General features: G+C 46.3%; 1 protein-coding gene across 2 annotated transcripts; it reads right to left on the reverse strand.

Moving 5' to 3' along the window:
* Positions 1–542: 542 nt before the first annotated feature.
* Positions 543–22,686, reverse strand: DCAF7 (DDB1 and CUL4 associated factor 7). Of its 2 annotated transcripts, XM_082861748.1 has the most exons (8): positions 22,412–22,686; positions 13,330–13,386; positions 8,643–8,801; positions 7,832–7,943; positions 7,091–7,209; positions 4,217–4,426; positions 3,192–3,309; positions 543–989 (listed from the first exon to the last, which is right to left on the reverse strand). In XM_082861748.1, exons 1-8 carry the CDS (start codon positions 22,547–22,549, stop codon positions 817–819), a joined length of 1,086 nt encoding a protein of 361 aa, XP_082717874.1. In that variant the 5' UTR covers positions 22,550–22,686; the 3' UTR covers positions 543–816. The 2 variants fall into 2 exon arrangements, with proteins under 2 accessions (XP_082717874.1, XP_082717875.1); XM_082861749.1 differs by lacking the exon at positions 13,330–13,386 and having other exon boundaries at positions 22,412–22,681.
* Positions 22,687–22,860: the final 174 nt, after the last annotated feature.

Consider the following 22,860-nt stretch of genomic DNA (forward strand, 5'->3'; position numbering starts at 1 on the left):
CCTGGGGGGCTGGACAGGGGTACTTCCGGGAGTTAACAGAAGGAGTCCCATGTCTGTTTCGGAGCTCAGAATGCCCTTGAGAAGAGCCAGGCTGAGCAAAGGTGTGAGAGCTGGCTGACTTCAGAGCACCGAGGCGGTTTGGGACTCCAGGTCAGGTATGTTCCGCTCAGGCAGTGATTCAAGAAGGCAAACTGCTCATGGGGTCAAGGACCTGGGGCCAGACCCAGGCAGGGAGGGAAGAGAGGAAGGTGCTAACAGGGAGGGCTATGAGACAAAGGAAGAGACCAGGGAGTAAAATTCTTTTCGTAAAAAAATTAGCCTGATAGATAAAAAATATACAAAGTTGAAGTTTGTTAAAGACATTGATAACAGGAGGAGAGACAACTTTGAACTGGCGTTTGTTCCCACCTAAGTGCTCACATGGACACGGACACAGATTGCTGCCTCGGGCAGCAGCAGACAGAGACGTCTGGGACAGATGAATACAGACAGAGCCGGTGCCCACAATGCTCATTAACACAGCGGCTGACAAACAAATATACAGAAATTTTTAATTGAGGAACCAAAGGACATGAGGAAAAGAGAGAAAATCTTAAAACTCAGCCTTGGGCTGAGGAGGCGCCACACGGCACTGAGTCCGGCCCAGAGAGCAGTGGGGCGACTGGCCGGGAACTCCTAGAGCAGCTTCTGGGAACAGTGGGTGCAAAGCAATGAAAGACGTACTGGCCACCGGAAACATGTTTCTTCTTACTTTGGGGGTGGGACAGAGGCGGGAAACACACAAGCCCCTGCCTCGTGGGCACGGCGCCACCGACACTACACTCTGAGTATCTCCAGACAGTTGTTGTAGCAGATGGCAATCCAGTCGGGCTGAGTCGACGCCCACTGCACGTTGTTGATCTCTCCCTCGGCTGTGTAGGCCAGGATAGGGTCCTCGATGGCCCGAGGCATTTGCTGGATGTCCCAGATGAGGGCCTGATGGTCATCCGCTACGGACACAGAGAGCAAGCGAGCAAGGTCACAACTCAGGCAGTGAGGACCATGACCCCTGCACCTGAGCGGGGATCGCAGTTTACAAAGCATTCATTCAGCAAAACCCCAGTGAGGGAGGTTTTACTGCAAGCCCCCATTTTATAAATGAGGAAATGTTAAGGCACATGCCCCAAACCACAGAGCTATGCAGCAGTGAGTGGCAGAGCCCGGACACAAAGCAAGGCCGCTGCCTCTGACCCATTCACCACAGCAGAGCTGGGATGGCGGAAGGGACTTGGATGGGCACCTCATCTCATCTGGGGCAGGCATCAGGAAAGGAAGAAGGGATGGGATAAAAACGATCCCCAAACGTGTCATTTTCAGCCACTTAAAGTACTTGAGTGACTAAAGATCCCTCTCTGACGATTCAATTATTTAATGGGATTCTTTTCCCTCCATCTTATGGACATTTATACATCAATGAGGTGTTATACAGATAATGAGATAAAGTGCTGTGGGGACATGTGCCCAAGAAAAGGGCCCTGGGAAATACCAGAAAGAAGGAAAGCACCTTAAAAAGACAGATAAGCACATGAAAAGTGACTGGAAAGAAATATATCAAAATGAGACCAGTGGTACCATTAGGACCGCAAGGTTATGAGTTATGTTTACTTTTCTCTAGTTCCTAGGTGATGTGTAATGTGGTGGTCACGTTACTTTTACGATCAAAATAATAAGTTCTTAATTTAAGAGAGGAAAAAAAGGGCAATGACCTTCCACACCACAGTGTCCCCTAGTCCCATCACCCATCCCGACGTGAAAGCCTGCCTCTCTCCTGAATAAACCAAACCCTCAGAGGCCGCATAACCTGGGCATGGGTGAGAGATGCCCTTCCCAGGACTATCTGCATCAAGAGATCTGGGAAGTCGTTTTAAACACTCGGCACCTCTAAAGCAGTAAGTGCCTTTTCCTCAACGCTCAACTGAGCACGCTCTTCAGCACCAGCTCCTGCCACTGGAAGGACACAGGGTGGGTGCGGCACCCAGGGCAGCAGCAGGTCTGCAAAGGCAGCCACTGGGAGCCGAAGGTGGGCTTCTGCTGGGTGGGCTGATACTGTTCTCCTTTCTTTCTTTTTGCTCCTCCTGCCCTTCCCTAGCCACACTCCTGGGAAAAAGCGGGCAAGAGTGAAGAAGTCAGGCCACAACATGAGGCACGCAGGACGGCGTTGGGCCTCAACTGCTCCACAAGGAGACAGACAGGCATGAGCAGAGGGCCCCAAACAGGAAGAGCTTCATGCCTTTCGAACTCATGCTAAAATGGCAGAAACCCACCAAACTACATCGCTCCTCTGGCTCCATAATGAACAAGGAAATGAGGATGCTACTGATTTGTGAGGAGGGGAAAAGTATGTTAGGAGGAAACCCAAGGCTCTGAAAAAGATAAGGAGCACAGCATTATGGGGCTAGAGTGGAATCCTGTCTGTAAAATAAAGGGACAGGTATTCATATGGGAGGGATGTGTACACATGGATCCACCTAAAAGGGTCTGGAAGGAGACACACCGACCGTCGTGAGTGGTGCCACCTATACAAAGTGGGGCTGAAGTAGAAATGGGAAAGGAAGCAGAGAAGATGACGTTCACCTTCCTTTTTTTTTACATCTCTGTATTGTTGAATTTTTAATAGCAGGCATTGTTTCTAGAATACAAGCACACTGACGGCCAGCGTATTTTTAAGGGGTACTCTTTTGGGTCTGGCAAATGGAGAGACGGGAACTACACGTCACACACCATGGACCCGGGCAGGCTGTGCAGGCCCTTCCATGCACCCAGAACTCAGTGTAGGGGGCATGTGCTTTTGGTATCTCCCAGGCGACAGGCCCAAAGAGTCAGTTACATCCAAGAGAGACTGCGCACTCCTTCATGCTCCTGGATGAGTCCTCTGTGCCGACCTAGATTTCAGAGGCACACAGTAGTTGGTACAAGCCTATAACGGGTACACGATGTAAGTAGTATATAGATGCTCTGACATCACTGAGGGTACAAAATCATCTGGAAATCCGGACTGCTTCAATTTCACAAGCATAGGGAGGCTCTCAATGGAGTTACTCTGTGTAAACCTCTCAAACTATCCTTGGAATACAGTAAGGATTACAATTCTAAGGAGACAAGAGGAAGATCTCCTTACCGCTCCCTCCCCATCGCCCCCTGCCAGTAATTACCTGCAGTACAGATGTGGCAGGATGAATGTGGGGCCCAAGCAATGCCATTGACACATGCTCGGTGGTTGTTTAACCTGGCGACAGGCGTGCAGGGAACTCGAACGTCCAGAATCACTACCTGCAGAAATAACAAGGAAGAGGCCCAGAAACTTCAGGGTGTGACAGAAAAAAACAAGACACTACACAAGAGAGAGAAAAAAAATTTGTTTAACTTGTTCATTTGTAGATTTAAAGACTCTTAGAGACAGAGGGTCTCGGCACAGCTAGTTTCTAGTCTGTGTCATAAGCAGCTCAGGGCCTTTAGGCTGCAGGGGAGAAGGCAGAGCAAGTAACATGAATTTGAATAATCCACCAAGTCCTATTAGGTGCATGTGCTAAGGACTCTGTGCGTGCTCAGCTGGGCAGCATGGAAGCCCTCTCCCCCAACCCCTGCAGCAAAAGTTGAAAGGTAAGCAGCCCAAGGTACTGGTTTCATCAAAATAAAATTCATCACTGCATCATCTCCACCCACGGTCTACTGCTTTTATCAAATAACAGGCTACAGAGTTGCCACTTCCACATCTGTTCACTAAGGCTGGCAGAATCTGTCCGGACTACAGAGGGGAAAACTGCCTGTTTCTTTACTCGGCACCATAAGCACATGAGATTTGGTTTACTCTTTAGATACTGCTTTTCTTGGCTCCGACTCCAACTCTCCAAGTAGTGAAAGTTCTTAGCACACAGTCCTTGTTCTAGATCAGGTTTTCTCAGTTTCAGCACTCCTGAAATTTCGGGTCGGATAATTCTGTGCTGTGAGGAGTGGTCCTGTGCACCACAGGACGTGCAGCAGCATCCCTGGCCTCCACCCACTAGACACCAGTAGCACCGCCCCTCCCCCTCCCCCCCCCCGAAGGTCTCCAGATATTTCCAAAAATCCTCTGAGGAGACAATGGCGACCAGTTGCGAACCACTCTTCTAGATACAGTAAGTACGCAGAGCCGGAGCTGAGTGGCAGGGCCTATGTTAGCCTCAAGCGGGGCCCTCACCTCCATTCCGTCCATAGCCATGGTGGCCAGGTAGTTGGGGTCCTGCTTGTTCCAGCAGAGGCGAAGCAGTGGGTGATGCTGTGGGTCTTCGTAAATGATGGTGCTGTGCTCTAGATGACGGAGGTCAAACATCCGCACCGAGCCATCAGCACCCACAGAGGCAAACATGTCCCTGCCGCCTCCAGCCCGGCTAAATGCAATATCATAGACCTGTTGGTGAATAAGAAGCGTCAGTCGGATTCAGCTCTGTTACCGCCCTTTCCTGTAACAGGGAAATCTGCTATCCCGAGTTCATCCAAACCCTTGTTCATGACCCAGAAGGAGGTAAACAAAGCCAAACAGCGCCTGTGAGGACTGGGACCTGAGAGAGCTAACATCAGCGACTTTCCAAAGAGTGAAGGTCATTCTGCTCTGGAAACTGGCTGGCTTCTTCTCACTTCCTGCTTTCCAAGGATTCTTCCTCCACCTCCCGTGATAAAACAAACAGCACATACCCTGCTGACCAGCAGAGCACAAGTAGCTCTGAGCAAGTATTCTGCAGGCTTGGACAGGCTCAGTGAAGCGAGAGCCAGTGGCTGTCTCCTGCCACCCTGTTACAAGATGGAGACATTTATTTCCTGGGCCTTCGTGGTTTTCATTTGTGTGTGATCAGAGGCAAATCCATGAGCACATTAAGGCCAAGATCATCGATTTGCTGGGTGGAAGCAGCCACGGTTCTGCTGAGAAACCTGGACCTGAGATTCATTTGCGAGAAAGAAGTAACAGCAGTTTTGAATCTCGGGAGGCTCAGGTGTTCCTATACTTACGGAGAGGCTTAATACCGCTCTCTTGTCCTAGGACACGCTATCTCTTCTCCTAGTTGGTTTGTACTCATAAGTGAATCAATTTAGGTTTTGAATCATTGTTTTCTGCACTTATTACTTGCTACAAACATTGCACTCTGCTAATGTCTATGAGAAAACAGAGGCAGAGAGCAACAGAGAGCCAGACAAGCGGAGAGAGAGAATCTGAAAAAGGAAAACAAAATGCCAAACAAAACCCATCTTCTGGGGCCAAGGGCAATGACAGCTGACTTCTGGGGAGACATGCGTGGAATCCCTCACTCAGGACCGTGACTCCAGCCTTCTGGAGGTTCTACCTGCTAAGGGACACTGGCAAACAAGCATCTGTTTCTATTCAACCTCATAACTTCCTTTTCCTCTGGCTGACTATGAAGAAATTACACTTCTCTTTCTGTAGTAGGAATTAGGAGTGGTTCAATGGGGAACTGGGCTGGTCATCACAAAGAGGCCTGACAGATCAAGGCTCTGTCCAACACCGACCAGCTACCTTAGGGCTGGGCTGTGTTTATCCATATGTGCACCCAGGGTTGGCTCCCAGTAACTCGCAGGGACAGGGACACCATGGCAGCACCACTAAGCAGTAAGGTTCTCACAGGCAATATGGCCGAGCGTGTAAAGCTCAGCTCTGACTGCTTCTTCTTCTGTGCTCCACCAGTGTATTTCATCATAAGCCAAGGGAGGGAAATAACTCCCAGATATATGCTACCCTCCTCTGCACCAATCCGCCAGCAGCAACGAGAACCTCCTGGCAAGTCTTTACTTCAACAGAGAGAGGTGGGCTGAGAAAAATCTAGGTGCCAGGAGGCGTCATGTTCCTCTCAGAACAACCACCCTTCGATTCCTTTCTTCGAGGCCGGGGTGCTGGTCCAGGGCCCGTTGGCTGTTGAGATCGCTGCCCCCATTGTCTACACTGCACTACCTCACTGCAGCTCCGGTGTGGCTTCTCAGCTTTACCATCATCTGTGTAAGCAATCTCCTCATTAAATCCCCTCAGTTAAATATTTAAAGTAGCTCTAGGTTTCCGGGTTGGACCCTGACAGAGGACAGCAGGCTAAGCTGTCACAGAACCAAAATGCGGCAACCTGCTCCACTTGATGCCCAGAGGGCTCCCAGAACCTCCTTATACCGATCTTCTCGGCAGGACAAGCTCTTCCTTCGCCCCTTGGCTTACGGCAGCCAAGTCCAGCAGATTTGTAACAGATCTTACCGTTGGGAGCACAGAAAGCCAAAGAATAACCTCTCACTGAGAATAATAATCTGGTCACCAACTTTCCATTCTGTGGACAACCTCAAGTTTCTCACCTCATGTCAAGGCATCCTTTTTATTGGTACAGATACTAATAATCTTCACTGTGCAGGGTACGATAGAAAAGAAAACACTACCCACAGGAAACGTCCTGTAATTTTTCTGGTAGAGGACCAGCATGCAGCGGCTCTGGCAGTTAAAGATTTATGACCACTTTACAAAATCACTCAGAAGAACGCTTTGTTAACACAATTACAGATAGCTTCCTTTGGCTCTTCCAATAAACATAGGAGAAACATCACCATCAAAATAAACCATATTCAATTCCAAATAGTATTAAAGTATAAGCATTAAGTGAACATACTAGAATTTCATAAAACAAGTTTAGAGAAAAATTAATGATTTAGTTTTGTCTGCCAGGAAATATTCCCTCTTCTTGCCTTCCTGCTCCCAAAAAAGTAAATATATTTCAAGATAAGTGTTACTCTAAGATTATTTTTTAATCACATCCAGTCCAAGTTTGTCTATAAGAGATCTCATTATTAAAACCCAGTAATCTCTGGCACAAAAAGAAAAACAACAGACTACACAATGTTTACACCAGCCAAAAAAAAAATACACTCATTTACAACAGTGCTGTTTTCCACTGTTCTGACACATTACTATTTTCAATTTAGACAAGACGACGTCAGCATTATGATTTTCCATGTCATTTGCAAAACAGGGAGAGAACAGCCTGCCTTCACACTGAAGGCATAGAAAGCAGCTGCACACCAGCATCAGTACCTCTTTGTCATGGGCAATCAGCTGGGTCTTCACATGGCCGGACACAAGATTCACTCGCCCCAACACCTGCCCGGTCTCCAGCCCCCATATGGTACACGTCGTGTCAATGCTGGAGGTACCTGGAAACAACCAGTGCAAGTCAGCAGCTGACAGGGGTGAAGTTCCCATGCCAGCTTCTCTCCTTGTCCCTATTCATCTATTCAGCCCAGGAGACAACGCACTGCAAACACTTCTTGAGTACAGGGATGGAGAGCCCAAAAGAGGCACGTGGGCATCCCTGGTGGCGCAGTGGTTGAGAGTCCGCCTGCCGATGCAGGGGACGTGAGTTCGTGCCCCGGTCCGGGAAGATCCCATATGCCACGGAGCGGCTGGGCCCGTGAGCCACGGCCGCTGGACCTGTGCGTCCAGAGCCTGTGCTCCGCAACAGGAGAGGCCACAGTGGTGAGAGGCCCGCGTACCGCAAAAAGAAAAAAAAAAAAAAAAAAAAAAGAGTCACGTACTCCATCCTCACCCCAGGGCCTTGGACTCTGCCTGGAGAGACAAGACATGCACACGTGGGAAGCTCAACTCCACGGGAGGAATTAATAACCACATTCCATATTTAGCCTCTTCCCCACTTGGCCCCATTTTAGGATGTTGCACGGACCTCAGGGCCCTGGTTAAAAACTGGCCCAGTGTTATATCTGAGAAAATGTATCTTTGCTTCTTCACACTGGAATACACCCTCCCTCACTCCCTTACCTAAAAGATAAGGATCCACCTCATTCCAGTCAAAGGAGGTCAGAGGAGCACAGAAATCCGAGTTCTTGTTATTGTTTAGCAAACATTCCAGCCTGGTCTCTGTTTCACCAACCTGAAGGAACAATAATCTTTAAAAACTCAGCCAGTCTTATCTTCACAAAAAATCTTTAAAGCCTCTTTTAGTCCACATTTTAGTAAATTTAAGACGTGGGGGACATTTTTATCATAGAGTAATAAAAACCAGAGGAACTACTTGAATGCTACTTCCTTCCAAGCTTTCTCCTCTGCCCAGCTTTGTTTCCCAAATTTTCACCCCCAAATTCTTCTAGACGAGAAGTCTTCTCACTCTGCCCAAACCGGGGCATCTGTACCCTGCCTGGCTGGACGCCACACCTCCAGCTACAGGAGAGGCCATGGTGACGGCTCGGCAGAGGGGAGGGGAGGCTCCAGGATCCACTCCCATGCTGCACTAGAAGCAGCAGCCTGGATTTTGTTTAATTTACTCAAAAATATCCTGGCTGTAAATAGAATAAGAGGCCGCTGGTGTCCCCACCCCTGCAGAAGGCCTTCGTGCTTACATCACGGTCACTGAGCCTTGAGCTTCCAGGCCGACTGCAGCCGGCAGCAGGACTTGAAGGAATCTTGGCTGGACTCACTAGGAAATCTGCTGAGCCAAACAAGCTCAGTCCAGATCCGCTCCCACCTGTTCTCCCGGCTGCAGTGATCTGGCCTCCAGCCCCGGCCTGTTCTCCGTGAGGCCACGCTGCTGCGAGCAGCTGACTCTGCAGAGGCCCATCAAGCACCTGCTTACCCTCCACACGCGGAGATAGTCGCCACTCGTCGCCAGCAGGTCTGGATAGACGCCTTTTGTGTCAGGGATCCACATGAGCTTTGTGGTGGGGTACGGATGGTCGAAGGTGTTCCGGCAAATAAACTCCGAACTCTCTTCGTCTAAACCAACAAGCTGGACCTGTAACACAGCAGAATCCAGCCACGTAAACATCTGCTTCTCGGGAGCCGCACCAAATACACCAGACCCCTGTCAGTGACAGCCGTCCTGACGCTGTACTACCCTTCACTGCAGAGGCAAGAACTAAGAGAGAGAGGGCATCTAGTCCAACGGGCCTGCTGCTCAGACGAGGAAACCCAGCCTTGGAGGGGTTGAGTTACACTGAAGACTGCAGAGCTAGTCAGAGGCAGAGACAAAATCTGAATACAGGTTTTCTGACTCCAACTCCTGCCCTCTTGATCCAACACCCTAGAGCGGTGTTAACTGCCCAGCTGGTTACCTTCCCCCACAAGCCGAGGCACCTGACAACGTGCAGCCGTGGTTTTAGTGACCCCACGACCAGAAGTGCTGTGGACATTTAGTGACAGCCAACAAAGGAACGTCTCACCTAAAAAGGCAATCGTAGGGGTTTCCTTGGTGGTGCAGTGGTTGGGAATCCACCTGCCAATGCAGGGGACACAGGTTCGAGCCCTGGTCCAGGAAGATCCCACATGCTGCGGAACTACTAAGTCTGTGCGCCACAACTACTGAGCCTGCACTCTAGAGCCTGCGAGCCACAACTACTGAAGCCCACGCGCCTAGAGCCCACGCTCCGCAACAAGAGAAGCCACCGAAATGAGAAGCCCGCTCCCCTCAACCAGAGAAAGCCCATGCGCATCAACGAAGACCCAACACAGCCAAAAATAAAAATAAATAAAATTTATTTTAATAAAAAAGGCAATCATCCACAAACCGACTCCTCCTCTAGCCCCCCAACCTCGCCCCCACTGGCTGGTAATATGCTGACACAGAAGGGTGTGCCAAACAAGCATTCGGGAGCCCAAACCACTGTAACTGGCAAAAAAGTGGGTACTGTTGATGAGAAAGTCCCAGCTGGTCTGGCCACCCTTTCTTTGAGTCAGTTTTGGACCAATATTGACTTCCATCCTTTGCTGTCCAACTCAATCTGGCTCAGTAGGAAATGCCACCTGCTATACATTTGCTTATGAACTTCCACCAGCTGGAAGATGGAATGGTAGGGAGGATAAACGAGAGGATAGGCACTAACCATATAGCAGAAAGAATTCCTTCCACTCCTGTCTTGCTGACTCCAGTCTCAGATACCAGTATCTTCCTATCTTTTTTTTGTTTAAACAATTTTATTTAGGTACAATTGCATACAATAAAATTCCCTCACTTTAGGTGTACAGTATCACTGAATAATATTGCATTATGTTGGGGCTTCCCTGGTGGCGCAGTGGTTGAGAGTTCGCCTGCCAATGCAGGGGACACAGGTTCCTGCCCCGGTCCGGGAAGATCCCACATGCTGCGGAGCGGCTGGGCCCGTGAGCCATGGCCGCTGAGCCTGCGCGTCCGGAGCCTGCGCGTCCGGAACCTGTGCTCCGCAACAGGAGAGGCCACAACAGTGAGAAGCCCGCGCAAAAAATAAATAAACAAATAAAATTTTAAAAGGTGTACGGTGGGCTTCCCTGGTGGCGCAGTGGTTGAGAGTCCACCTGCCGATGCAGGGGATGCGGGTTCGTGCCCTGGTCCAGGAAGATCCCACATGCCGCGGAGCGGCTGGGCCCGTGAGCCATGGCCGCTGAGCCTGCGCGTCCGGAGCCTGTGCTCGGCAACGGGAGAGGCCACGGCAGTGAGAGGCCCACGTACCGCAAAAAAAAAAAAAAAAAAAAACTGTATGGAAAGGTTCTGAGGAGGCATAGAAACGGAAGGCATCCCCAGCAAGTGGGGCAGAGTTACTAACTAGATGGCCCACTTGGCGGGCAGCAGGAGGAACCATCTGAGAGAGCCCCGCAGAGGAGGCTGATGAAACATGCCTAGGGCCGGCTCGAGAGCCCTGACAGCAAACTGAAAACAGAGGTGGGTTTTCCCCCGTGAAGGCGTCTGAGAGGCAGCGGTAGGACTGTGAGACCGTGGAGGTATGAGTATGGGGCCTGGTAATGCTGGGCGGGACTGACTGGATCCAGGAAGAGGCTGGAGGCGGGGAGCTCAGCCTGGAGACCCACAGGGGAACAGGTGGGAAAGGTTAAGGGCCTGTGGTGACCGGTAGTGAGAATGGCAAGGGATAACCCGAGATGGCCACAAGAAGGATTTTGACAGAATGAACAGTTCTTACGGAATTAAAAAGTTGACATTCTGACCTTTGCAGAAAACAAAATGTAAAGGAAGATTCTAGATGGAACAGGGAAAATTGGCATCAGGTTTGGTGGGGGAAGGAGGAGAAAATAGATGAGAAGGTAAATTTTGTGGCTCACTGGGCAGAATAAAGTGTAAGCCTCTCATATAGATTCTGAGCCAGATATTGCATTCATCTATTTATTCAAATATTTACCTAGTGGTTATTAGGTGCCAAGCCCTAAGTGCTGGGGATGTGGCAGCAAGCACAAAATCCCTCTTTCTAGCCATGCAGGTAAGGCTAAACTAGCAGGGGAAAATGCTGCTACTGCTAAAAGTTGCTTTCCAGCCATTGGAGGCTTCTCTGCAAACCTCAAAATATCAGCTCCCGTGAGCACGTGCCACTCAGGATCCACTTAAGCAGGCATTCAAAGCTTTCGCTAGCCTACCTTATCTTCCACTTTCATTTATCTAGTCAGTGCTTCCCATCCCTCTCCTTACACTGCCCTCACTTATAAAATCCTCATACCTCCTTCCGTTGATCCAAATCCTGCCCAGTATTAATAAAGAACGGTGGCATCAGCCTTCCAGGCCTCCTTACTTACCACTTGCTAGTTGTAGGACCTTGGACATGTTACTTAACTTTGCTAAACCTGTTTCCAATCTGTAAAGTGAGAATATTCACAGTACCTACACCTCACAGAGTTGTATGTAACACCTTTTGTTTGTAAACTGTTCAGTATGATGCCTTCCTCAGTGTATGAGCTTTTAATATTCTTACACCTCACCTCCTTCATAAACCATCTGCAGTCTTCCCAGCACAGTGGTCTCTCAGTACTTATCTATTCCATCCATTTGGTGACTAATCCCACACTGCCTCATGAAAGCACCTGCATGACTGTCTTATGCTATTTCTCTTAGTAAATGCCTTAAAAACAGGGCCTGTAGGGACTTCCCTGGTGGTCCAGTGGTTAAGAGTCCGCCTTCCAATGCGGGGGATGCAGGTTCGATCCCTGGTCAGGAATCTAAGATCCCACATGCCGCGGGGCAACTGAGCCCGTGTGCCGTGACCACTGAGCCTGCACGTTCTGGAGCCTACATACCACAACTAGAGAAGCCCGTGACGAAGAGCCCGTGTGCCACAACCGGTACCCAACACAGCCAAATAAATAAATAAACATTAAAAAAATAAAAAATTAAAAAAAAACAGGGCCTGTGTCTTACTCCTGCTTGTACTGCCAACAGCAATGGTTTTCAAATCTGGCAACCAGATTTACCTAGAGTGCTTTACACATTCCTGGGCTCCCCACCGTTAGCCCAAGATTCTGATTCAACAAGTGTCAAGTGGGGCCCAGGAGTCTATATTCTTAAGACCCTCCCTGGTGATCTGATTCAGCAAGGTTTGACAACCTCTGCACAACAGTACCTAACCTAGGGAAGAAGCCAGGAAATGGCTGGGATCTTTCCTGATCTTCCCAAAGACTTCATGTGTTTGCACAGACTCGTGTTTCATCCTTGGCCTAACTCGCTTTAGCTCTTCTGCTCCAAATTGCCAACCAAGTACTGAAAGGAATAACACTTTGCTTTCACTGTTATTCAACTGTTGTTCATATACGCAGATGTTAAAAATTTAATGAAAGAGAATGTAAGTTCTCTTGAATATTCATATAATACAGAATGAAGTGGTAAAGTCTCCCATTAACTTCACCCTCAGTTCTACTTAGTGACTCTCAAACCAGTTTGATATGAACTACTTTCCAAATGGTTTTTCCAAACAAAACACCAAAAATGACCCAGATAAGTTTGGACCATAAAATGTATTCTGTAACTTGCTCTTAACAACATCTTGGAAGATCTCACGTCCGTACAAATAGCTCTACCTCATTCTTCCACAGCAGACTGTGGTAAGCACACCATAATTTAACTATTCATAGTTACTGTGGTTATAGCCCATTGTTTTGCTATTATAAACAATGCTCTGTACATATATGTGTAAAGGCTTTTATTGGTCAGATTGCTAAAAGTGTAACTGCTGCATCACATTTTAGATGTTAATACCACAGGAACTATGAGATAATAAATGTGTGTTGTTTTAAGCTAAAAAAAAAGTCACAGATTCTGTCCAGCAGCCTTTGAAAAGGCTGCTTCCATTTACACTTTCATTAACAGTATATGAGGGCGCCAATTTCCCCATACCTTTGAAAACACTGAAAATAATCTTTTAACATTTTTGTTAATCTGAGAGACGAAAAATGGCATTTTACTACTGAAGGTGAGCATATTTATTATTTTTACTTCTGAATAATAATTTTTAAAATGAGTGCTTATAATGGACCAAGTATAAGCATTACACTTACTGCTTTACATGCAATACCTCATTTAATCCTCTCAACATCTCCATGAGGTAGGTACTCTTATTCTTCCCACTTTCCTAAGAGATGGAGTAAAAGAGATGTTAAGTATCTTGCCCAGGATCACAAAGGTTATCACTTCCCCATACTATCAGCAACACTAGAAGCAGTAACTTAATTTTTATAAATTTGAAAGGGAAAAGTAACATCACAGGGTCAATTCTCATTCCCCTTAACTACCTGAGGTTGAGTATCTTTTCCTGTTTATTGATCACTTGCATTTTCTCTTCTACAAACTGGCTATTTATACTCTGTTCATTTTTCTATCACACTAAGTAAATTAGCTCCTACTGGCTGTCATGTTTTGAAAATATTTTTCGTTGTCCTATCATCTGTCTTTTGACTTTGTCCACAGGATATCTTTTCACATAGAAATGTTTTATTTGTATGTACAGTTGACCCTTGCACAAGGTGGGGGGTTAATGCATGTATAATTTAGTATCTGAGTCCTCTGCATCTTTGGATTCAACCAACCATGGACCCTGTGTAGTACTTAATTGAAAAATATCCACTTATAAGTGGACCTGTGCAGTTTAAACCCGTACTGTTCAAGGGTCAACTGCACTATAGCCTGTCAATCTTTTCCTTAGTTGACTCTGGATTTAATGATTGGCTTAAAGATCACCTTCTCTGCGCACCCTCCACTGCACCAGTACAAATTTCATAGTCAAGTTTCTTTTACTATGTTTGGGGGACTGTTCTTTACTTGATCTGGAATTGATTTTCATATATGACGTGAATTAGGGGGCTCTAAATTTTTCTGCCATACAATTTATTTTTTTCCCCAGTGAGTTAAAGTTCTATCTTATCAATAACTACATTTCTATATATACTTAGTTCTGCTTTGGAACGTTGTGTGTGATTGCACCAACTATATGTGGTATTGGCTGTAACTATACCAATTCCAGTATGTTTACTCTGATCTGGTAGGCAAGTGTTCCCCTCTCTGTTTTCAAAACATCTTTTCCCTTTTTTTTTTTTGGACATCAGTATACATGTATTTTTAAGACTTTGGAGACAAATAGTATTCCAGTTCTGGCCTCGCATTTACCTTCTATGTCACTTTGGGGAGTTACTTAGCACATCTGGGCCTCAGCTTCCTCATCTTCCCATAAGTTCTGATATGTATTATTTTTACCAATCAGCTGATTTCCCTTAAGAAAAATTTTTTTCTTAATACATGGCCAATTTTTATAAATTATCTTTTTAAAAAGTGCATTCTATTCCCCATATAAATCTTATATACTCAAGTATATTTTCAGGTATTCACAGTAGCACAATCTGTAATAGCTGCAGATTTGCAGACACTGCTCCATGCCTTCTATCATCAACTGTGGCTAGCCTGACTTTTCCTTCCCCTCTTCAAGAGGATGTGATCATTTTGCCTGAATGTCCAAAGATTCTTTCTTCACCCTAGGAAAATGTAGACACTTTCCTAGGAAAGTTTTCAGTGCCAATTGTTTTGTGTCCATTTCTCTTGAGATATAGTTTGAACTCATTACTTCAAACCTTTATTCTATAAAGTCTTCTTTAATGACATATTTGAGTTTTTGTGTTTCATTTCTTTGGTCTTCTTCAGAGACACCAATTATACCTAAGTTAGACATTCTTTATTTTCTGCATCTATTACAGACTTTCTAATTGTTCATTTCCCCTTCATTTTCTCAATCTGTCTTCCCTATCTTTCACTGTTTTCAGCAGTTTGTATTCATTTTAATTCTCTTTCTAATGTGGCTTTTAGGTCTGTGATAATTTTTGTTTTCTCTTCCACTTTTTTCCTGGGCTGCACCTGCTGGTGGTCCCATTTTCTCTTGTCACCATGCCTATTTTACCTGATCTCCTGTATCTCCACCTGGAGTTCTTTATTTTCTTAAGTTCTTTGAATTCATGGTGGCCATTAATTTTCAACTAAGGTGAAAACAATTTTCTAGTGTAGATACTTTACCTTCCATTTGTTTCCCATTTTTTCCCCCTCCTTTCTTATAGTATCTCTCTATTGCTACTATGCTGGTTCCTGAATGAGGCAAGTTCTTTCTAGATGATCTGAAGGAAGTTCCTATGGGAGAGAGGTCAGGGCCATGTTCCAAGTTAGCATAAATACATGAGGCTTTTGCATCTTCCCGGCCAACAGAGATGAGGAGCTATCAAGCTGCTCACAATTCAATCTCTTCCAACCTGCCTCATCTAGTGCTTCTAGAGACGATGGCATGTCTCCATGTCTCCTTATACAGCTTAGCTTCCCTCTCATCCAAGGTGTCAAGTGCGGTCTAGAGAAGCTCCTGCTGCCTGCTGTGCACCCTCTTCTCACTGTCCCAAACAAAGGATTGTTGGTTTTGCCCATCAAAATCCTATCCTGGAGAACTGTGCTCTTCTGAGTTTGAATCTGCAGCCACAGACATCCTTTCTCAGCATCTTCCTATACCCATTTGATTTTCATTATACTGCCGTCCTTCCTCACTTATTGTGGGAGCGTAAGGAAAAAGTATGTCTTTAATCATCTTGTCAACATTTAGGTTACCCCTCTGCCTTTTCTTTCCTCCATAGTCTTCCCTGTCCTCCTGTTAAACTTCTTCTATCTCCCACCTCCACTGCCTTTCTGCAACTATTGTTTCACAATGCTTTACCCCAACATGTGAAACAAATGCCCCCTAAAAAGAAAAGACTGTGAAATAAGATCATTTTTACTTATTTTTAAACTGTGGATATTACTATGTCAGATATCTCCTAAGGAGCAGATATAAAACATAAAATATTTATTCCTTGGAGGCATGACCACACCTTCACTTTCAATTACTTTCATGAACAACAACATAAATTACTATTCACATTACTCATACCTTGTATTTTTTAAAATTTAAAAGCTGCTGTGTTTATCTTGTTACTATGCTCCTTGAGGGAGGAGACTGTGTATCCCGCTTTAACTACATGCAGTGCTACTACCAGAACATGAAGGTGAATGCATATGAATATGTGTGCACATATATGTAATTAATAATAATAATAAAAAAACCCGGGGCTTCCCTGGTGGTGCAGTGGTTGCGAGTCCGCCTGCCGATGCAGGGGACACGCGTTCGTGCCCCGGTCCGGGAAGATCCCACATGCCGCGTAACGGCTAGGCCCGTGAGCCATGGCCACTGAGCCTGCACGTCCAGAGCCTGTGCTCTGCAACGGGAGAGGCCACAACAGTGAGAGGCCCGCATACCGAAAAAAAAAACCAAGTTATCTAAACCAGTAATACCACTCTTGACAGTAGAACATTTCCCCACAATTGTTAATATAACCAAAATCAGCTAAGGCAAAATTCTGACAGAATAAACCAGCTTTTCTTGGTCTTTTCCATTTGTCCTCCTTTCAAGCCTGTTCCTGACTGATTATTGTTGATCAACATCTGCAGAGAGGTCCTGCCTTGTCAAACTCTGAGATGAACTCTGGCACAGCACCCCTTCAGCTCCTGGCTCTGAGGCTAATCAATCAGCTCTGGCATCACAGCCCCAGGCAGGCCAGACTACCTACAGAACACAGATTCACTCCTTGTTCAAATCACAGCATCTCCAGTAAGTCTGTGTGAACCAGGTTAGGGCAAAAAACAATATAGCAGAAGTTTTATTCAGTGGTCTCATGGAGGAATTAGTCCCCTCACTGTCTAGAAAAAAGAAAGGAGGAAGTTAAAACCAGAAGAGTTTTATACTTTAAATTCCCCTGCTGACACTCTTGGCAAGGACTGATGGAGCACTGCAAAATTATAAATATCTATCAAAAATACTTATGTGTATTAAAACACTTTCTCTTTACTGCTACCAATCTCAAATGTGCTAAGAAAGGATACAGAAGGTTACCAAGTATCATCGCTGTGCCTAAAACACAACAAATAAATATTTGTTGAATTAATGAACAAATGAATGAGAATCCTGAAAGGCTGCCAGAAATACTGAGAAATGAAAACTTATATGCCAGGGTCAAAACCATTATGTGCCAAATACGCAGTGGTTGGGGGTCCGCCTGCCGATGCAGGGGACACGGGTTCATGCCCCGGTCCGGGAGGATCCTGTGTGCCGCGGGGCGGCTGGGACCGTGGGCCATGGCCGCTGGGCTTGCGCGTCCGGAGCCTGTGCTCCGTGGCAGGAGAGGCCACAGCAGGGAGAGGCCCGCGTACCGCAGGAAAAAAAAAAAAAAAAACCATTATGTGCCAAATAGATAAAGTAATTCTACATTAAAGATCTCATAGGAATCAACACAGGCTGACAAAGCAAGCATTCATCCCATGTGCATTTCAAGTACAAGGTAGTCTTACTCAGATTCACTACCAGTATTCTTCAAAAAGCATCAGGTATACCTATGATTTCTCTCCTCAGAACCTCAAAAAATGTTTTCTAGATGCCAAATCTTAAAGCACAAATGGTCAGCTAGTTAAATATTAGGGCAAAATAAATCCCAATCACGCTGTCAATTCTATTCAAAACCAACCCTGAAACATGCAACTAAGTGGAATAGAAGCCCAGGAACTGCTACCCATCTTTCCCCATAAAACAAGGGAAATACCACTTGTCTAAAGATGACAGATATTGTCAAAACTCAGGAGAAATACCAGAGTTCTTTTTTTTTTTTTTTTTTTAATTTATTTTGGGCTGTACTGGGTCTTCGTTTCTGTGCGAGGGCTTTCTCTAGTTGTGGCAAGCAGGGGCCACTCTTCATCGCGATGCACGGGTCTCTCACTATTGTGGCCTCTCTTATTTCGGAGCACAGGCTCCAGACCCGCAGGCTCAGTAGTTGTGGCTCACGGGCCTAGTTGCTCCTCGGCATGCGGGATCTTCCCAGACCAGGGCTCGAACCGGTGTCCCCTGCATTAGCAGGCAGATTCTCAACCACTGTGCCACCAGGGAAGCCCCAGAGTTCTTATATCAGAGTTACTGTGTCTAATCCAGGTAGAACAAGAGAAAATGGGCTTAAACTAGCATATTACAGTACTTGGAGTCCGACAACAAGAAGCTTCTACACCACAAAATGGGTTTGGTTGAAAGAAACCAAGAGAATTTTTTCCCCTGGGTCTTTAAAAGGCAAAGGAATGAACATAATGACCTTTTGAGGTACCTTTCTGACCTAAGGTCCTGATTTTTCTCTGGAAAATAAAAAAGTCAAATTTACCTAACACCCATATAATGCTCCTTGATTATATTTCGATTACAGATAGAGTAGTGATGATGTTTAAGTAATAATAGCTAACATTTCTAAATTGCTTACTATGTGCCAGGCAGAGTTCCTAACTCCATTACATATATTAACTCATTTAATCTTTCTTATTACTCTCATTTTACAGATGAGGAAACTGAGGCACAGAGTTTAACTTGCTTAAGGCCATACAAAACTGGTAAGTGGCAGGGCTGAGATCTCAACCCAGACTACCTCAAAGAGGCTATTTGGTAATTGAGCTTTTTTCATGGGATGGAATCAATATTTAGGCACATGCAGATGCAAAAAGAAGGATTCCTGTCTCTGGTCAGGAGATGCCAAGGTAACTCCAGGGTAATGGTCTTAGAGCACCACCTGGACCACCTGTGTCTGAATCACCTGGGTGTCTGTTAACTAGTGAAGCCTGAAAATGTATAAGTCCCTCAAAGGATTCTTATACACAAGCTAAAATTTAGAAAACCATTCTCCAACACCAGTGTTGCTCTATCCCCAAGGAGAGACCACAAAAAAACAACATCAAACACAATTACCAATAGTAGGACTCTTTATTCCAGGTGTGGTTGATAGAACCTAGTTTACTCCACAACAATTCCCAAATTTATTCGGATGATGGAACACCTGGAAGTCAAGTTGTTCTTGAAATGCTAAGAGATTTAATTCTACCGAACTACAAATAATTTTACTACAGGAAAATGTGATGACATGAATACAAAATTTTTCTTAAATTATAATCACGTTTTCTTAATGTCTCACAGCAAAAAAAGATGACCGTTTCTAGGCTTTTTCATCAATGTTAATTTGCTGTGTCAATTTATTTTGTCCTCTACTGGCAATTACTATTGACAGCAAACAGGAACCAAAGGTCTGAGAATTTCAACCAATAATTTTAAAATTCCTCTAAAATATGAAGTCTGGCACCTCCATGTCCAGGTTTCTCCAAAACTGAGCCTGATAATCACTGTGTTAAAGTGAGATTTACTGCCCGCCAGCCCCTAGGCACAGATCCTCTACAGCAGGGTTTCTTACCTTGAGGTCCATGAACTTGAGGCGGAAAATCACATTTACATTTTCACAAACCTCTAGCTAAAATTTATCATCTCCTTCCATTACAAATGGAGGCAGCTACTCACCATGGCATCAAGATCTATGATTTGTTACCAATAAAAATCACTGATTAAAAAAAAAAAAAAAATCACTGATTTTTTCATATCACATCAAAGTGAACATCTTGAAATGTTGTTTACCCTCATCCCTACTTCAAGATTAATGATTATAATGGATGATGTAATTTAATGAGTTAACTTAATTAAAAGTACAGATTATCACTTTTTTTTGTTTTTTGTTTTTTGCAGTACGCGGGCCTCTCACTGTTGTGGCCTCTCCCATTGCAGAGCAACAGGCTCCGGACGCGCAGGCTCAGCGTGTCCCCTGCATCGGCAGGCGGACTCGCAACCACTGCGCCACCAGGGAAGCCCCCAGATTATCACTTTTTAAAAAATGTTTTTAATAACCATACCTCAGGGCTTCCTATAATCTGGGGATGCGGGTTCGTGCCCCGGTCCGGGAGGATCCCACATGCCGCGGAGCGGCTGGGCCCGTGAGCCATGGCCGCTGAGCCTGCGCGTCCGGAGCCTGTTGCTCCGCAACGGGAGAGGCCACAACAGTGAGCGGCCCGCGTACCGCAAAAAACAAAAAAAACGAAAAACAAACAAACAAACAAAATATAACTATAGCTCAATATGATTGGTTTCCTTTGTAATCCTATGTATTTTATGCATTTGAAAACAGAATTATGAACAGAGATCTACTGGCTTCAAACTGCCAAAGGTGTCCATGACAGACACACACCCACCCACACACACACACACCCACACACACACACACCCACACACACACACACACACACACACACACACACACGTTAAGAACTCTGACCTAGATAGGTGAGGGCACAAAAACAGTAGGCAAGACACTGCACTGCCTACATCATGCAAGTGAACTGAGACAGAGGTAACCGCTTAACCTATTACCCCTGGGATCATCAGACCACGCGGCCTGTGTGCCTGTGGCACAAAGAAGGGGCTCCACATGGTTACTAAACGAAAGGACAAACTTTGGGGTACAGTCCCTGCAACGGAGGTTTGACACCAATTACTCCACTGATTCCCCCAGCAGCCTAACTGTGGCTCAGTTTCTCCTCTCTTAGAAATGGGACTCCTGCTTACCCAAATCGACCCTGGAAGAACTTGCAAGGAAAAAAAATCTATCTGTGTGAAAAGATTCAAGCCCTTTGAAAGATATATTTTACTTTTCTTCCCCTTTTAAACATGTATCCTTAAACAACAGTTCTAATGTTCTCAATTTTACTAGTTCAGTTTACACATCAGGGCCTTGAATTCCATTCCCAGCTCTGCCGTCCACTATGGGCCATAAAGAAGAAAGAGGCACCAGAGAAAAGAAAATAAAGCTATGTCTTGTCAGGACTCTCTGCTTTCTGTGGGCAATGGGTGGACTCCAAGATCAGTGCATACTCCCCAAGATTTGTTTGTAAATTGTGTATGTGTGATGTCTGGGTAATGAAAGTCCATCGTTTTCATCACTTTCTCAAAGGGGATTCCAAAATAGTTAAGACCTAACTCTAGAGAAACAGATGTGCTCCTGAAAAACTGTCAACAAAATTACAATGTTCAAATGTTTTTTACAGGACCTTTATGTGTAAAAAAGAACTTTCCTACAACAAACTGTGGGTCAGAAATAATAAAACTGACCTGTGCAGTGCCCCACAGCTGGTCAGTGGACCAGACAGGACCCAACCCAAGAGCACCTGGCTTTCTTCCCTGCCCCATGCCTGTCACCATCCAACACTTTATTCTTCTTAAGTCACGGTGTTCATGGTGTTAAGCAGGTGTACAGGCTTTCAACACCGCTAGGCACGGCTCTCCGTTGCTCTGATCACTATCAATCACGTTTACTCTAATACAATAAATGGAAGAGATTAAGGAATAAAGGAAAGAAAACTCTTCCCACTAACTTATTCAACAACTTTCAAAAATAAATTTATGCTGCACTGCCAGCTTAAAGCTTCCTCCTACTACCCGTGCTTCTATGAAGGATTCTCAAATTGTGGATGTCCAGGAAGACTTACTACTCAAGATTACATATCTGTATTAGCACGAAAGATGCCAAGAAAAAAATACGGCAAGTATCATCCTTCTCTGTTCGGAAAACAATGGCGGGATTACAGCCATTGGCCAAGATTTCCAAAAAGAGGGTCTCTTTGAAGAGGACGAATATGAGGCAGCAATAGCAATGGCAATCCCGGCAAAGGGCTGGGGGAATCCAGGAAGAGTACCTGGGGGTGGGTGTAGGGGGCTGGGAAGCCTGCGTAGTAAACAGTCCTAATAGAGATCTAGCGTGGCCAGGAGTGACCACCGACGCGCCAGCATTTTCTTCACAGCAACCATTCCCTCATCCTTCTTCCGCCCCCTAACTGAAGCAATGCGGCAGGAGCGGAGGGGATAGGAGTGATAAATGGCATAGCTTTGGGGTGTAAACCTGGGTTTGAGACCTGTTTCCGTCACGAAATAGCTGTGTGACTCGGGCAAGTCACAACACGGTGCCTCAGTTTTCCCATCAGTAAAATGAGAGTAACTACACTCCTGACTACCCAGGAATGCTGCAAGGATTAAATGCGATAATGAGAGCGAAACTGTCTGCACAGGGCCAGACACAGAGGAACCGCTCCGTGGCGCTAGGGCAAGTCCGTGGGAGGGTCCTGGGGTCTGGGCTCCGGCCCGGAAAGGGCGCCCCCGGGGCCCGCTCCCCGCCAGCCGGGTTCCGAGCCCCTGCCCGGCCCACCTTGTTGTTGTACTCCTCCACGAAGCTGCCCAGCGCCAGGCGAAAGCGCTTGTCGGGCCGCACGCTCCAGTTCATGGCGTAGACGGTCCAGGGCGCTTCATACTTGTAGATCTCCTTCCGTTTGCCGTGCAGGGACATGGTGGCGGCGGCGGGGCCGCAGTGCGGACCGGGACGGCAGCGGGCTGCGGAGGGCGGGGGCGCCAATCGGGAAGGGAGCCTGGCCTGGAACCCAGGGGTCCGAAGGGAGGCGGGGCGGGGGCGGGCAAGGACGGCCTAGCCCGGAAGAGGGCCCGCAGCGACAGACAACGAGGGCCGAGCCCAACTCCCAGTTTCAAACCTGCTTCAGCTCGGACGACAGCCACCTTCCGTTTGAGACACCGCCCCGCCCACCCGGGACGGAAGCTACGCGACCCTCGCAGCGGCGCCGACCGTTGGCTGCCTGACACGTC

This window comes from Leucopleurus acutus (genome assembly GCF_964270905.1).
Source record: "Leucopleurus acutus genome assembly, chromosome: 19".
Lineage (NCBI taxonomy): Eukaryota > Metazoa > Chordata > Mammalia > Artiodactyla > Delphinidae > Leucopleurus > Leucopleurus acutus.

Bases quoted from the DNA above. Each gene is read 5' to 3' on its own strand.
- DCAF7 (XM_082861748.1), bottom strand. From the start codon at position 22,549: ATGTCCCTGCACGGCAAACGGAAGGAGATCTACAAGTATGAAGCGCCC. The intron at 13,387-22,411 runs GTGGGCCGGGCA...TCCATCTCTTAG, and splicing joins TGGAGGAGTACAACAACAAG to GAAAGTGGGAAGAATAAGAG. The intron at 8,802-13,329 runs GTATTGCATGTA...GCTGTGTTACAG, and splicing joins TGTTGAGAGGATTAAATGAG to GTCCAGCTTGTTGGTTTAGA.